Genomic DNA, 18,765 nt, shown 5'->3' with positions numbered 1-18,765 from the left:
ACGACACACATCAAAATGACGTCAGGCACCCGATTTGAAATTCAGACGTCATTATGGAAAATTAACTCGAAGGAGAATAAAAAGGAGTATGTGGTAAACACTATAATTGTTACCATTGCGACCTTTGCATTTACTAATATATGAGCCGTGCCATGGGAAAACCAACATAGTGGGTATGCGACCAGCATGGATCCAGACCAGCCTGCGCATCCGCGCAGTCTGGTCAGGATCCATGCTGTTCGCTAATAGTTTCTCCAATTCCAATAGGCTTTAAAAGCGAACAGCATGGAGCCTGACCAGACTGCGCGGATGCGCAGGCTGGTCTGGATCCATGCTGGTCGCATACCCACTATGTTGGTTTTCTCATGACACGGCTCATATATATCAACGTTGTTGTAGGCTGTGTAAAATGATGATGTTTCATGCATCAGAAAATTAATATTGAACAGCTGAAAAAAATGTTTTATTATGAAACGATGTATAATTAAGAAATAATAAGTTCCCAAACGTGGTTTATCGTAGAATAACCCGAGTTTTGAGTTCTTATGTGTAAGAATATATCACGAAGGCCGCATTAGAACGAAAAACTCGGGTTATTCTATGATAAATCACACTGTGGAACTTCTTATTTCGATTCTAACACGACATCCTAGTATCAACAGTGTTAGAAAAAAGTGGTAACTACTTTTTACCACCGCGCTACACACCTGGATCGGATGACGTCATTGCACGCGAGTGGTATATTGTAGAATAACCCGAGATAGATTTTGCTCTACATGTATGTAGGTTATTTTCTGGTCGTGTTAGAATTACAATTAATTCTTTTTGGCAAATCGGCTAGCTGTCCTAATGACAATGCAATATCATAATCTAATGTATGATTTTACTTATATTTTAAGACATTGAAAATTTTAATATTGCTATTCTCGAAGGCAGACAGGCATATCTATATGAAGTGATTCTATACATGCACGCTGGTACCAAACGGCAATTCAGCACTATTGTATTTGAAATTATCTAAAAAGTAGAAAAAAGTGCCAAGAAGATATTGACGAAAGTAATGATGATTGTAAATAACACGATACTGCTACAACGCTCATATAGAAATAGAACCATAAGTGCATATGTTTGTCGGAGATATTTTTAAAACAGAGATCTGGACCTTAGATTGATGAAATGATGATGATTGTAAAATATATTTTTATAGCTTTAGTTAAATTTATTATGTTTCAAAACTGAAAATAGCAATTCGTTATTCATAGATCTCTATTAAACCCGGTTATCTATACAGACACGTGTTACGTTTTACGAAGTGTCCGTCCAACAGCAAGACAGAGTCTCTAAAGCTCATATAGCATATTATCCTCAGCATAGCACGATACTGATGCTTGGTAATATCAAATACATCATAGAAACCCCGTGGCTAAGTGACATCAAGCCACTTGCCTTTCATCGATATGGGTACGAGCCTCACTCGAGGCGTTGGAAAGGTCATGTGAGGAAGTAATCCAGCTGGTTTACAGAAGGTCGATGGTTCCACCCATGTGTTCGCCCGTGATGAAATAATGTACGGAAAGGCACCTGGGGTGCTCTCCCCACCATCAAAGATAGAAAGTCTCCATGTGACCTATAACTGTGTCGGTGCGACATTAAACTCAACAAAAGAAAACAAAACAAGTAGACCATTTATACCTTATAAATTTTCAAACATTTTTAACCCTTTCCTTCCTGAATTTTTTAATGAATTTGTCCATCTTTCATTTTGGACCATACCATTAACTGTTAAAAGGGGGTGCATACCAAAAATTTACTGATTTAATGGCGAACAGTGCTGATCATGATCTACACTGATCGCAAAGACAGACTAAATTGTGTTCAGCATAAGGGTTAATTTGTTTCAAGTATACATATCTATGAATATCAATTCTAAATCGGTAATCTTTACATATATCTGACGACTATATTAGTAATTTCTAGCGTATATTTCGGGAAACACTTAATGTAAACATTTGAAATTGAAATAAAACGTTCCAATCTATCTAAACAAGCTATAGTGTTAACTAAACTCAGTGTGTGGAGCTTTTCCATTCATAAATCCTATATGACTAAATTTAAAACGGACATACCGGTTTCCCGTTTTATACGACCCACCTAACTGCTCGATTTAAAGTTAATGGGTACATCATCAATACATAATATTTGTTAAACGAACAACATCAGTATCAAAAATCTGCTGGCCCATTATATGTTCTACCGAGCTCTTTCGTGTGATGGATACTTTAAATATTTTCTTAAAAAATTGCCCCTTTTAAAAAATGAGTGTTTTTTGTAACGAAATAAAAATGAACAATGACTGAAAACTATGGTCCACATAGTTATGTGAAATTGTAGCACTGAGTTTTTAACGACATTGATCTGTCCGAAAGTGTGGCCCGTCAATGCAGCTTTTTTTAGAATATTTGGTAAATATTAGTAAAGTGACACTAGTTTTGTATAGAAATATATATGTTTGATATGCAGGTCAATTTTCATGTGAAACGCCGACTCAGTAGCCTAAGGGCATACACGGACATGTGTTTATTTTCTTCATTTTTCTTCCTTTTACTTTTCTTATATTTTCAGGATAGGAAAAAGCTATCCCAAGCCCTTTTCTTTCAAAGGGTTTACACACTAGTAATAGTTCCCTTTCATATAAAGTTTTTAATGAGTAAATTTTAACTACAGTACGCCACCCACGATATTCTCTATTGCAGTGTAGCCGCCAGAAAAGGAAAAACGAAAAAAAGAATAGTTTATGTCTTCTTCTGCAAAATTTATGCTCTGCTCTTTACAAAGTCCTATAAAACGTGTTGCATAGAAACAAACGCCATCACAGAATGTTGACATTTAAACAAACACATGAAAAGCCCATAAGGACTCTGATTTCCAATTACTGTCACAGGGCTGGAAATTTCATTAGTTTCTTGCTGCGAATCAGAAATGCCAAAGGTATCTTGTACTTCGAATTTCATTATTTATTATATGCTAATCATTAGTGCTTCTTTTGTTGTTCCCGTTGTCGTTGCAATTTTGATTTTTTTTTAAAGACACACTATTTCGTTTACTGTTATTTTTAAACTTCACATTTTTATTCCTAATTTCCAGCTGTTTACTTGCACTTATTTCAACTGGATATACCAACTTTTACAGCACATTTTCGTCAGCAATGACTACCTGCTACCCATCCAAAAAATCCAAGTAACATCTCATCTGAACCAGGAAGTGTTATTTATGTACCCTATTTTGTTTTGGTAGTGTTTTGATGATTAAGAGTCAAAGTCACACTGGCATAGTTTTGCCTTTAAAATCGAAACAAGAAGTTATTTCTTTAATATTTTGCAGCAGGAGCTTTTGGGATCTATTCCGGTATATATCTTATATATATATTGTTTTTATTTTGTAGTTTGCTAAATTTATGTGAAGAGGTAGACACATATATGTCTACAGTTTTCAATAATTAAAACAAAAGTTATAAATTACATTGTTCATTCCTGTATGTCTTTTTTACATTTCTTATATACAATTGTATTGAGTATTTCAAAAGTTTGAAACAAACATCTCACTCGCTAGGAGGCATTGTAATATTTCAAATTTTATTCAGTAAATATAGTTTGACACAGGACTCAAAATGTCCGTGCTTTTTTAATTAAGAGTTACTTTACTGTTTATCAGTTTGTCAATGTGTCATCAATACACAACTTTTAAAATGCACATACAATTCACAACATAATTACAAAAGCGCGTTCATATATGGGTATTACTAATTTAGGAGACAGCATATTTTATGTTAATATTCTGTTAAAAATCTGTAGTGTACTTAACAACTTCTTGTGAGATTGACTAGTGCCTCCAATCTTAAAAATATAAGCATTATATCGGACATGTGCGGGAACCTGGGTAGAGACATTCTTTATTCTTACTGATTTTTTTGTTTAGACTGTCGTTGGATTTTTAAAGGAAGCCAATCAACCAATGTCTGAAGTGACATTTTTTCTCGACAATACTAAGTTCTCTGAAATGTTATATTTAATGATATAAAATACATTACCAATAATATATTATGTCAAATATTTATTTAAAACAGATATAAGTACATTGCATGATAAAAATTTTTTTCAGAAGGCAATCTAATCTCTAAACTTTTGCTCGTTTTTAGGTCAATCCTTTTTATTGTTTGGTTGGATAATTTGCAAGAACATATACCATAAAGCAACTTAATAGATTTAACCGCATGCGGTTTCTTTCCCGTCAATATTTTATGCACGGACAAGCACCTATAATTAGACCAACCAGCCGCCTTCTCATCATAATTAAAAAATTCCACCTCAAGGTTGGACTCCACAGCTCCGACTAGCTAATTGTCTACCTCTTACAAGGTTTAACTCTACAGCTCCGGTGAGCAAATTTTCTACCTCTACCAGTTTTGACTCTACAGCTCCGGTCAGCAAATTTTCTACCTCTACAAGGTTTGACTCTACAGCTCCGGTCAGCAAATTTTCTACTTCCCACAAGATTTGACTCCACAGCTCCGGTCAGCAAATTTTCTACCTCTACAAGGTTTCACACTACAACTCCGGTCAGCAAATTTTCTACCTCTAAAAGGTTTGACTCTACAGTTCCGGTCAGCAAATTTTCCACCTCTACAAGGTTTGAATCTACAACTTCGGTCAGCAAATTTTCTACCTCCCACAAGGTTTGACTCTACAGCTCCGGTCAGCAAATTTTCTACCTCCCACAAGGTGTGACTCTACAGCTCCGGTCAGCAAATTTTCTACCTCCCACAAGGTTTGACTCTACAGCTCCGATCAGCAAATTTTCTACCTCTTCAAGGTTTGACTCTACAGCCCCGGTCAACAAATTGTCTACCTCTCACAAGTTTGGACTCTACAGCTCCGGTAAGCAAAAATTTATACCTCTCACAAGTTTGGACTCTACAGCTCCGGTCAGAAAATTTTCTACCTCTACAAGTTTGGACTCTACAGCTCCGTTCAGCAAATTTTCTACCTGCACAAGGTTTGACTCTACAGCTCCGGTCAGCAAATTTTCCACCTCTACAAGGTTTGACTCTACAGCTCCGGTTAGCAAATCTTCTACCTCTACAAGGTTTGACTCTACAGCTCCGGTCAGCAAATTTTCTACCTCTACAAGGTTGGACTCTACAGCTCCGGTTAGCAAATTTACTACCTGTACAAGGTTTGATTCTACAGCTCCGGTCAGCAAATTTTCTACCTTTTCAAGGTTTGACACTACAGCTCCGGTCAACAAATTGTCTACCTCTCACAAGTTTGGACTCTACAGCTCCGGTCAGCAAATTTTCTTCCTCTACAAGGTTTGATTCTACAGCTCCGGTCAGCAAATTTTAACCTCCCACAAGGTTTGACTCTACAGCTCCGGTCAGCAAATTGTCCACCTCTACATATTTTGACTCTACAGCTCCGGTCAGCAAATTTCCTACCTTATACATCTCGATCAAACCGTGTCTGGTATTACTTTGCTTTGGTGCATTCCATTCTTCCAAAGGATCTTCATGAAGATTTTGTTATATGTAGATAATTAGTGCTGTTGTTGTTGTTCTTGTTGTCGTTGCTGTTTTGCATTTCTTTAAAAAGACACACTATTTCTTTTTACCGTTATTTTGGAACTTTACTTAATTACTTCCTAATTGAAACTTTTCAGTATACATACTGGCCCTTGTTTCCATCTGACATACTTTTATAGCACATTTTTATCACCAACTACAACGTGTTCTTGAATAAAGCTGTATAACTATAAAAAACCAAGTTACGTATAAGCTAAACCAGAAGTATTATTCAGGTAACTGTTTTAGTAGTATTTTGGTAATTTAAAATCAAAATCACACTGACATAGTTTTGCATTTAAAGTCGAAACAAGAAGTTTGGCTTTTGAATTGTCAACAGGAGGATTTGGAATCTATTACAGAACCTACATAACTGTATTATTACGTTTTGTTTTGTAGTTTGCTAAATCATCATTTAAGCATGCAATGATAGAGGTAGACACATGCATATGCAATTTATTAAGACACAGTCAGGCATAATTAGGCAAAATTATTCATTCCAATCTTTCTATTTAAATTTTAATACACCGTTTATTGAATATTTCAAAAGTTTGATAAACAACTAATTCGTTAGACGGTATCTTAATCTGCAATTTTGTTCAGTAAATGTAAATTGACGCAGGACTTAAAATATTCATATTTTTTAAAATTTGAATTACTTTATAGTTTAAGAGTTTACCAATATTTAATCAATACACATCGTTTGAAATACAATACATTGTACAATATACTACATAATTATCCAAATGCATTACACCCATGCTATGTGTTACAGGAGACAGCATATTTTAGTGGTTTTTTTTAACTATGTTATTGCCCTCTCCGGTATACATTTTGTACAGAGTATGCCACCCACGACATACCACAGAATGAAGTATAGTCTCCAGAAAAAATCATGATTTCGCAGAGATGGTACAAACTAATGAAATATATTTTTACCATTTTTCAGAAATGCAGACGCTTTTCACTGACCGTTGTTTATATGACTGAAAAATTGTTGAAAAAGACGTTGAACACGAACACACACAGACTTTTTACTGATGTAGAGACAATTGCTTCAGACAAGAACTAAATAATTTATCATACAGGTTCTACAGGACTAAAAATTGTTCTCATTTTTACATTCTATGTAAAATGGGCAAGGCTCACAAATCTGTCATGCACATACAGTACAAATCCTTACATTATTTCGCAGAATTATTCTAAAATAAAATGGCATAAAATGAATGATTTTTCTTCGAAATAAGATTTTCTTCCTGTCACATTTGCAAATCACATCAAACTTACACTGTTGTGACCTAGTACTACTGCTCACACGAAAACTGAGGTTTATTTCGCCAAATACAGTGCCTTCCCTGCTGAAAAATTAGTGTTCTATAACTTGCCCTAACCTGTCAGTTGTGACATAACTAGATAACTTAAGATGGCTCCTGTGCCAGTTCCTTTAGTGCTGCTAAATATGATCTCAATTGCAGATTAAGTATATAAGAAAGCATAGATTTCCTTCCAAAAACTGATCATAGCCGTTCTGAAATTATTCAGAAGAGCATACACGAACGTGTGTTTTTCTTTTGTCTTCTTTTTTCTTCCTTTCTTCTTTTTCTGATATTTTCAGAATTAACAATTATTCTTTGTTAGGAAACTTTGTCCACCGCTTTCCCTTTTCCTTTTCTACTAACGTAATGGTCCACTTTCTAATCACCCTCTCATATCTAGTGTTTGCCAACCATACTTCATTATACTAACTTGAAGTCTTCATATCCTCATCTGGTGTGACATAATATTTTAATTTCGTATTGTTTTTCATATTACTCGCTGATAGTTATAAAACGAGCTCTCACAAACTAAAACTGTTTTTAATATCAACTTAATAGTATGTTGATCTTTTCTAGTACGTCGGACTTCCGAGCGATGTGGCTAAGTCGGACGGCTTCAGATATCTTACGAGATGCAGACCTGAAAATAAAAAGATACCGGTTTACATCTTACTTGAAGAAGAAATAAAATACATAGTAAACTTCATACAAAGCATAGATTTTTAAATCTACAAGCCACCTGAAAGATAATTTCAGCCCGCGAAAATACATGACATTTCAGCCCAAATTAGCCATTTTTTCCAAGTGGCCTGAACATGTTAGGGGAAATGATTGGCCACATGCATTCAGCACTCAGTTTCAAGTATTACTTGCAGAGCTGGACAAAAATACCTGTCAACCGGTTACTTTTTTCACTATTTTCAACTGTGTGAGGCCTATATGTTATTTGACAGTTCACGAGAAGCTGAATGCCGATAGTGGTATATACGTATTTCAAGCAGTTATATGAAAATGATGCCATCAAGCTTACATTCTCATCTGCCAGAATTTCTGCAACATACCATTCTTAAACTTGTTAATCAATAACTCTCATCAACAAATATTTCAAACATCAAAACAGCCTTCACTTCATGGTTTTATCTCTAATTGACCCTGGCCAATTCGAATCTGTGGCTGTAAACTACCAACTGCTACCTTTATAATCAAATAATGTTCCATTTCGGAGAGGGAGATAAATAAATCATACGTGCTATCTAGTTTTATGGTTACCAGTAACTATCTTATTGTATGCCACCCACGACATTCTACTGAGTACAGTATAGTCTCCAGAAAAAATGGAAAGAATTACGATTATGACTTTGTCAGCAAAATTTGTGCTCTGCTCTTTACAAAGTCCTACAAAACGTGTCGCATAGAAACAAAACGCCTTCATAGAATGTTGACATTTAAACAAACACATCAAAAGCCCATAAGGACTCTGATTTCCAAATATTGTCAGAGGGCTGGACATTTTATTAGTTTCTTGCTGCGAAACAAAAATGTCAATGGTATCTTGCACTGCGAATTTTGTTATTTGTCGGACAGAAAAATATCGCATCAAATACAAAAAAAAATTTGATTTCGAGTAAACTTTTCTTTTAGAAATGAACATTGTAATGCTTATATGCTGAAAAATAATGTTGTTCCCTTCGCTATTGTTTGCATTAAAAGTGGGTCGAAACGAGAACAAAACCTTTTGCCTTTTTGAAAGTGAAATATATATTTTCATATATTTTAATGCGGCTGTAAAAAGTTTCCTTATACTTGGATTACGTTACATATTGCTATATTATCTGGTCCTTTGATGGAGTCCATTGTATTATTAATTATTTATTTATTTATTATTTTTATCATATAGCACTCTTTTCTTGAACATGTACACGTTCAAAATTGCTGTACAAAATAAACTTCAAACAATACCAACAATTACACATTCAAAAATGCTTTTTCACATTAACAAAATCTATGAGATAAAACAAGACAAACAAACATATATATTTCATGAACAGACACGATCAAACCTTGTCTGCTATTATTTTACTTTGTTGCTTTCTATGCTTCCAAAGGATCTTCTTGAGTATATTAAGATATGATAATTAGTTTTGTTGTTGTTGTCGATGTTGTTCTTGTTGTTATTGCTATTTTTGCATTACTTTAAAACGACACACTATTTCTTTTTACCGTTATTTCCGAACTTCAATTATTTAGTTCCAAATTAAAACGTTCCACAATACTTACCGGGACTTGTTTCCACTGGACATACCTAATGTTATACCATACTTTCGTCAGCTATGTCAACGTGCTCCTGAATATAGCGATATAACCATAAAAGTTTAATATCAAAATTACGTCTCAGCTGAACCAGGAAGTGTAATTCATGTAACGATCTGGTTTTTGTTTTGATAGTGTTTTGGTAAATTTAAAATCAAACTTTCTATGACATAGTTTTACATTTAAAATCGAAACAAGAAGTTTGGTTTTCAAATTTTCAACAGGCGGATTTGGAATCTATTCCGGTATATACCCTATTATTTTCTTTTTATTTTAAAATTTGTGTAAGCATTAAGATAGGCACATACATATGCAAACTTTTGAATTTACTGTCATGCATAATAAAGTGCAAAACATTAATGTTCATCCCTATCTTTTTAACATATTTCGCACACCGTTTTATTGTGTATGAGTATTTCAAATGTTTGATGTTAGAAACCATCTTTATTGTTATTCAGTTAATATAATCTGACGCCAAACATGACAATCAGGACTTATTAAATGTATGTGTTATTCTAGAGCTGAGTTACTTCACAGTTTATCAATGTTTCACAAATACACATCTTTTGAAATCCAATACAATTAATATACATCATAATTATCCCATATGTTTACTATATATTTAACCCTTAACCTGCTATATTTCTGTAATGGACTGGTCCATCTTTCAATTTGGACAGTACCACTTATTACTCAAAGGGGTTTTCACTGAAAATTTACTGACCGAATAGCGAACAGTGCAGACCATGATCAGACTGCACGGATGTGCAGGCTGATCTTGGTCTGCACTGGTCGCAAAGGCAGAATCATCTGCCGCCAGCAGGCTAAGGGTTAAAGCAGATATAATAACAATCAGTGTTGAGTATGATAAACAATTTGTAAACAAGTCTATCTAATCTCTTAATGTTTTGCTCGTAATTAGGTCAGTTAGTTTTCTTTTGTTTGATTTTTTAATAAATTGGCAAGAACATAATGCCATATGGCAATTTTCAAGATAATACCATGTACGTTCTCTTTCCCGTAAATATTTTATGCACGGACAGGTACTTAGTTAGACCCACCAACAGCACTCTCTGCGTAACTTAAAAATTCCACCTCTGTCAATATTGCACTCCACAGCTTGGCAAAGAATCCACATCTTACAAACTTTAAGTTAGACTCCCGATCTCTGATGTACTTATGACTTGCAGACAGCCACATGGTCCATCATGTCATACGTACATGGTCAATTTTAGTAGGACCTATTTTTCAACAAACAACTACTCAAATTTTATAAACCTCTGCCAAAAAATGTTTCATATTTAATGGATTGGTGAACTGTACGAAGCAGTCAATGCATTAATGTGTACGCTTTACAATGATCTCACTGAGGCGTATGAACTGAATGTAAATACTTATTCAAACGGAACGTTATCAAAGACACAATTACACAAATGAAACAAATCTACGAATAAATTAACATGAATTTATAAAATGTGCAATTTGTTTCATTGCCGATTAGATATTCGCAGAATACTAGTACATCAACCTTAGGGGGAAGAACACTTCGAAGAACACTTCAAGGACGGTCTTTATATAAATGTTTAAAGTATTATTGGGAATTCAGATACCATTTTTTTGTTCACAGAGTAAATCTATTCAAAGTTTATGTAATAACACCTCTTTTATCATCAAAACATAACCAAAACTAAGGGGCAATTTCTTTAGACAGTAAACGCGAAAACAGAAATTAAAAAAAAAAACAACTAAAAAGTTTATCTTTTTTTATTATTGTGTTAAACGTCTTGGTCCGTCATATCTCTATGAAGCATTAGAATCGACGCACTCTTTGCGTTTATGATGCTTGGCAAATGTCGACATGTAGACCAAAATGCACTTGTACTTTTCCGTTAAAAGGTCTAATTTAGCGACATTTTATAATGAAATGAACTGATGTTATATACATGTACATGAAAAGTGACTTTTTTCCTTATTCACACATTTTCACACTTTATTTTCTTCTAATCATGTCAAGCGCTGAGAATGACAGCAGTTGTGGGCAGTACTAAAGTCGATGTTGAGGAATTTGGAAGGGATATTATAGTTCCCGATGACCCCAAGGCAAGGCTTATGTACTATGTGGACAGTATATACAACGTTTTGGATATGACTTCTATACCGAACATACACAAACTCAGGTTTGTTACTGACTTTGAGTGGTGTTCGAATAGGGGTATGATCAAAATATTGATTGTATAATTATTACTTTTTGTTTGTTCAAGTGATGACCTTAAACGAATCAAGAAAATCCTAGATATATCAGCCAGATGTTTCTTCGACGTTTAATTGATATCAAACATAAATATATTTCTCAATAAGATGTTTAGGAAATATTTTTTTGAGTTAACAGAACGATAAATGTCAGTCATATGTGTAGTGTGGTACGGTTAAATAGTCCGGAAGACTGTGAGTTCGTTTCAATTAAAAACCTACACGTCTGTACATTTTCAAATCAGTGAACATCGAAAATTAATTTCTAGTTAGAATTTACTGTTTGAAATGTCAAATTTGCTTAAAAGTTGATATGTGAGTCATGCACGCAAAATTCTAATTATACTAAAATGCTTATGTGCAGTTTGTACTTGCCAATGTTTCATTTCATTTTAGAATTACATGAAAGCTCCTATTTCAGTCTGATTTAAGTGCCATGCTTATTTAAGAAAAATACAATAATAACAGCTATCATTCTTTGTTAGCAATTATAAAAATTATAGGACGTTCTTTGATCATACATTTGACCTTCACCTTTCTTTCAGGAAGTACAAACAACATACACAGCTTACTGATAGCGAGACAAAGGAGTTAATAGAGATGTGTAAGATTTTGTCACCTGCTGCTCTCAATAACAAAGTCATTTTTCAGGTAAAGCTATTTTTACATTCACAATACCAGTATCAGAAAGGTTAATTGCGGTTTAAGGCATAACTTAGAAATGTCTTTCGCAAAATGTGATCTTGACATTTTATGTTCACGTGCTTAGACAACATTTTTTTCTTTATCTCAATATTTTAAAGTTAGTCTGTCTCATTTAAAGAACATTTTATGATATTTTTCACTTTTTGTGTATTCTGTTAGAGGAATAAAAAGGTCCTTTGAACATGGAATTAGATCCCTACACTTACTTTTATAAAATGTTGTAAGTATTCACTAATATAAAAGCATTTTTAAAGCTAGGTATTTCTGAGTATGATTTTAAATATACAGTCAAGTTTTACATTTCATATTGATGTAGGATGTCGGCGTATTTTAATAATCTGAATGAAATGGCAATGTTTAACACCACATGTAGCTTTGGATTTCAATCATTTCCATTTATTCTTTGTATCGTATCTAAGATAGGCAAAAGGGAAGTAATAATAATTTTACAAACGTACCATCCTAATGATTGGCAGTTAAACATGTTACTATAAATACTAATCATTGACAAATTAGTTTAATTGTTCTTACATTAATATCAATCCTTACACAATGTTTTTTTTTTGTATTAAATGTTTACTTATGCTTAAAAATATGTTCATTGATCAGCTAGGGTTAAAAATACTTCTGGCGAAAAATTAACATGCATTAACATGATTAAGGATCTAGTGTAAAGCATCAAATGGTAAAACCTCAAAGAAATCCATTACATGATATAAGTGATTGAATAATGGTCTTGTTAACATCTGAGCTAAGTTTGAAACTCAAGCATTGCAGATGAACAACTACGCAAGTCCGAATTTAAGCACAACCGTGTGTATGCAGCACATTTCATTCCATATACCGAAAGTTAGAGGTCAGTTTCGCATATGGGTCATGATCAGTCAATAATAAGGTCACTAAATACAACAATAAAACTTCCGCCCACACTTCAAAGGCAATGTTGTTTCTCATACATTCATGAGACCCAAACAGATTGTCTGATTGCCTAGGGTATACAAACAAAGACACCAATATCGTAATATCATCTCCTGTTCTATCGGTACTACGTACACTACTTTGTTTGGCGCGGACTTTCCTTTTACCGAATCTTGCTTGTTACTATAGAGTACATCGAGGTATAAAAACAAATCATACGTTTGTTTTACAGGACGACTCGTTGTGTGGCCACAATGACAACAAGTTCTTCAAGATCAACACGTTACAGCATAATCTGGTTGTGTCAGAGGCCATCATTGTTGGTAATTGTTACATTCTTGTTGGAAAAAATTATTTGACTGCAAAAAGCCATAGACATTTTTAAAAGATACTTTGTCATAATTTGTATCGACAATATACATATTTTTAAAGACAATGGAAGACTATTTATTTGTCGTGCGATAATATTCCCACTGGCATATTCTCGACCAAAAAAGATATTATCTTCTTTCAGTATCTGTAGATATTGGCACACAACATGTCTCACCATAAACCTTCTAATTCTGGGTTGGTCATATATTTTTAAATGCATATAAGAAATTTTACCTAGTCTTTTTCAATAACTACATTGTTTCATGTGTTCCATATTTTGGCGCCGTAATAGCAATATTGGCTAAATAGTTTTATTGAAAAGATCTAGTATAATATTTGTGCTTTGGATAAGACTATAATACATAGCTTTGTCGCTTGGGATGCAAAATGATATATACATTTTCACATTATTAACACTTACCCTGCTAAATTTCTAAAATGGACTGGTTTACCATTCAGTTTGAGCAGTACCACTTATTATTCAAAGGGGTGTCCACTGTCTATTTACTGACTGCATAGCGAACAGTGCAGACCATAATCAGACTGCACGGACGTGCTGGCTGATCTTAGTCTTGCACTGGTCGCAAAGGCAGAATCACTTACTGCCAGGAGGCTTAAGGTGGTTAAAGGTAAAATCATCATTAGTCTGACGTCCTTTAAGGAAGATAACAACGTTTGACTTCAAAGTATTTACAGATAATTTCTACTGGTCACAGTATTAATTATACATATCTAAGAAGAAAATCTTAAAAAAAATCTTCACATAGGTCCTTGTCGTATTGAAAGTTTGGAATTACCCCATCATTTTCAAAGTTACTTTGTATAATAAAGTTAAGATCATTTATATATAGAGAAAATAACAAGCTCAGATAAGTTTACTGAGCGTAAAAAAACCTTCATAGAATAAAAAAGGAGTTTGTTAGTTTAAAACTTTCGATTTAAATAATTTTACACGAAGTCGAGTGACTTGCAAGATTTTTTGACATTAGTTTGTTTGATAGACCGAAATTTATTTATTGACGTGTATCAAATTGATAATGAAAGCATCATTGTTTTAAAGAGTTGTTTGAGCTGAACAAATATAATCTGGGGTAAAATACCTTGAAAAAATTGAAGAAACACTCGCTTACACTTTTTAACAGAATTTCACAATATAAAAATGTTGGTTAGACTAATGCTGAAAAAAACATTCTGCTACCTATATAGGTATGGTATAATGTTGAATGTGTGACGTTATTATCCTATATAACAGGTGACATAGATATATTACTTTTCCACTTCACTGAAATAACATGGATATGACTAGGATTGACAACTGGTATTCACTGAACTACTTCACTCTATAAAAAGATTGTTTCCCTTGAATAAAAATGGGTTTAAACGTCTCTAAATAATGAGACAAAACTATTCGTCGAATAACGTGGAAAGTTCCGTTAAACGACATTATAATCCTCTTGGGTATGAAATATAATGCACTATTTTGATGCCTGCAGAGCGTACTCAAAACTCATTCCGTGTCCTAATAGATTACCTCCATGCCATCCGGGTATTTGATGTGTGTAGCTTTTGGTAACGTGCTCATACACTATTTTGCGTGAATAAACTGATCTGCCTATATTTACAGGAAGCGTTTGAGTTACACTATTTGTCAAATACTCTACTCTTTTGTCTATACAGCATGTACAATTATTGAAAAGACGGGACTAAAATTAACCTTTTTTCTAATTTAAGGTAGTGGCCCAGTAATGACCGTCGGAAATTTCCGTGTGATTTCGTATTATTGTCTACTAGTCCGGTAATCTTCGGTCGTAAATGTAACTCATGGAGAAATGGTTTCCGTAACAACCGAAGAGTGCCGAAATTTCATACGGAGAATACGAAATCTAACGGTAATTACAGATTACCATTATCGGCCCACTACCTTGATATCATTTCCATTTTTCAGGTGGCAAGAGATGTTCAGTTAAGAAGCTGATGGCGTATAAAGTACCATGGATACAATGGATTTATGAAGGACCAATGGAACATTTCACACAATGTAAGAATAATTTCTTTATCTGATATAGTGATAACGTAACACATAAGCACAGGTAGTGCTTGACGCCCTTTTTATGATGTCATTGCTATTATAATTGTTGCATTGCTGTAAATAATAGAATTTGGGTCATTTGTGGCTGATTTGGGTTCATTATATAGATAGCTGGGTCCCAGCTTCACACATTATGTCATAAACAAAAGTTAAAGCGAACCAGATATTTGATAGAGCAAGTACTCGTTGTAAAACGTTATGTTTAAATTTGAACCAATCAGAAACAAGTTCTAAAAATAGCACGTCTGCTAAAGTATAAATAGGCAGATAGATGACAGAGAGCTCATTCGGTATCCAGCGGTCGAAGAAGACACATCGAGGATTCAACTAATAATTTATCCTGGTACCTTGATAAGGAGACTATTGCAGTTACCCTGTCAGGGCGGATAAATTATTAAAAAGAAGACTTTGGAAGTTCGTAGACTAAAGAAGAGTTGTAGAATTTCAACCAGGTTTCGAGCTATAGGGCCAGCGCATAGAAGTTTTACCTTAAGGGTAGTTGAATGCTATATATGATAGCATATATAGGCTGAGCATCGGGAAGCTGAGACAGAGACCCAGCGTTTGGTAATCTACTGAGATAGTAAGAGAGTTCCAGCTTATAGACGGTTCAACATTACTGGCGAAGTACAGCCAAGGCATCGGAGATATACCTATATGGTAGTTGAATGCTACATATGATAGCATATAGGCGCTGAGCATCCAGGAGTCAGGGCAATCATATAGAGTTTGAGAGGACAGAGGCCGGGCATCTATGCGATAAGACTCGTATGTTGTTGATTCAAAGACATTGTCTGACGGGAACTTCAACAAAAAAAAACAGTCAAGTATAGTCTCCAGCCTATAGGAGTTTGAGCTAATCATTTTTAATTGAAGATTGTTAGTTTGAAACATTTAGTGATTTGCCTGATCCCTGAAATTGTCTGACTCATAATAAGAAATCATTTACGAATCATTAGTACACGAATCATTTAGGCAAGGTAGCCAGAGGAAAATTCTATATATGAGATATTTGGTCTCACCAGCTCTACGTTTTAACAAAGGACATTCTACATCATTTGTCAGCTAGTCTAAGACATAGTCACCTTAGCGATTGGACCCAAACCATTGTTCAAGATACTAAAGGCGTAGGCACTTCCCTGGGTCATATAACCAGTATCCTGACAAACAGTTGCAGGCCAACGAAGCATCAAACTGTAACATCTTGTCAATTGTATAGTGTTCTTTATGAGACATTGTACAATGTATGACCTTTGAATTTACAAAATATATAATAATGGACTTTCAAACTGTGTAAAACAATTATAATGTTTTACAGCGGAAATATTGCGCGACTTTAGGAGCGAGGTTTACAGCGGAAAAATAAAGTCGCGCAATATTATTCCGCTAAAGAACAAGTGCATATTTCTTAATGCTGAGGTGATAGCCTTTTTTATTACATACAAATTTATACATATTGATATTATATACATGTTATTAATTTGTTCAATAGTCTGAATAAAGCTAACGAATACGGCGTAGACGAAAAAACAACACACATCAAAATGACGTCTCGCACCCGATTTGAAATTCAGACGTCATTATTGAAAATTAACTCAATGGAGAAAAAAAAAACGAGTATGTAATAAAAACTATAATTGTTGCATTGCGACCTTTGCGTTTACTATTATATAACCATGTACTTATACTCTGTGTAAAATGATGATGTTTTATGCATCAGAAAATGAATACAAAACAGTTTGATCTTGTTTTATTATAATATGATGTATAATTATGATTAATTCTTTTTGGCAAGTTTGGCTAACTGTCTCAACAACAGTGCAGTATCATAATATAATGTATGATTTAACTGTTTTTAGACATTGAAAATTTTAATATTGCGATCCTCGAAGGCAGACAGGCATATTCATATGAGTTGATTCTATACACACTGGCACCAAACGGGATTAGCAGAGGTCATTCAATAGTATTCGTAATGATCCAAAACGTAGAAAATAAGTGCTAAATGAAAATGGCAAAAATGATGATGATTGTAAAAAACCACGATACTGCTAATAAAAAACGCACATATAAAAGTAGAACCATAAGTGCATAAGGTATTGCTAAAACAAAATTCGGAGACTTAGATTAATGAAATGATGATGATTATAAAACATTATGGTTGATTAGCTTCAGTTAAATTTATTATATATCAAAATTGAATTCGTTTTTCATACATCTCTAATAAACCCGAGTTACAGACAAGTGTAACTGTTTTATGCAGTGTCCGTCTAACAGCAAAGACAGAGTCTCTAAAGCTCATTAAACATATTATTCCCAGCATGACACGATATTGAAGCTTGCTAATATCAAAAACATCATGGGGCCTCTGTAGCTGAGTGATGAAGATCGCTGACTTCGAACCACCTACTTCTTATCGATGCTGGTACGAGCTCCACTCGAGGCGTTGAAATCGTTTCATGGGAAAGCAATCTTACGGGCTTAAGTAAGACCGGTGTTTCCATATGACATATAATTGTGTCAGTGCGACATTAAACCCAACAAAAACAAGCAAAGCAATAGATCATTTATACTTTATAAATTTCCAAACACCAACCCGTTTCATTTGTTTGAAGTATACATATATATATATATATATGAATATAAATTCTAAATCTGTAAATTGTATTTGTCTGACAACAATAACCTCTGGGGAATATTTCACGAAACACTTAATGTAAAATTCTGAAATTGAGATAAATTGTTTCAATCTTTTTAGACAAGTTATGGTGTCATTGTTCTCAGTGTGTGAAGGTTTTCAATCCATATATCTTATATGATTAAATCTAAAACGGAGTTACATACCGGTTTTCCGTTTTATATGACCTACCTAACGGCGTTTTTTAAGTTTATGTATTGGGTACATCACACAAACAGTAATAGTTGATTAACGAACAACATCATTCTGTACCAAAAAATCTGCTTGCGCATTACAAGTTCTACCAAACTGTTTCGTACGATTGATACTTAAAATATTCTAAAAGTATTGTCCCCTTTTAAAAATAAGTGAAGGAAAATAAACAATTACTGAAAACTATGTTCCACCTAGTTATGTGGAATTTTAGCACTGGGACATTACTGCAAATGCATTCAAACGAGATTTTAACGACGTTGATCTGTCCGAAAGAATGGCCTCTTCATTTAGTCCT

The 18,765-nt window shown here is 34.0% G+C and overlaps 1 protein-coding gene across 2 annotated transcripts in view; it reads left to right on the top strand.

Moving 5' to 3' along the window:
- The first annotated feature begins 576 nt into the window (after nt 1-576).
- LOC123542217 (uncharacterized) overlaps nt 577-18,765 on the top strand; it is a 29,489-nt gene continuing 11,300 nt past the window's right edge. The window contains exons 1-5 of one of the 2 annotated variants that reach the window (XM_053531450.1): nt 577-2,988; nt 11,258-11,420; nt 12,039-12,144; nt 13,349-13,439; nt 15,434-15,526. In XM_053531450.1, coding sequence (XP_053387425.1) covers nt 2,877-2,988; nt 11,258-11,420; nt 12,039-12,144; nt 13,349-13,439; nt 15,434-15,526 — 565 coding nt within the window. In that variant the 5' untranslated portion in view covers nt 577-2,876. Of the gene's footprint in view, nt 2,989-3,025; nt 3,406-11,257; nt 11,421-12,038; nt 12,145-13,348; nt 13,440-15,433; nt 15,527-18,765 lie in introns of those variants that run through there. The other variant, XM_053531451.1, reaches the window with a different exon arrangement.

The sequence above is a fragment of the Mercenaria mercenaria genome, chromosome 19 (assembly GCF_021730395.1).
Source record: "Mercenaria mercenaria strain notata chromosome 19, MADL_Memer_1, whole genome shotgun sequence".
In the NCBI taxonomy this organism is placed as follows: domain Eukaryota; kingdom Metazoa; phylum Mollusca; class Bivalvia; order Venerida; family Veneridae; genus Mercenaria; species Mercenaria mercenaria.
This window is presented reverse-complemented; position numbering and strand designations above follow the sequence as displayed.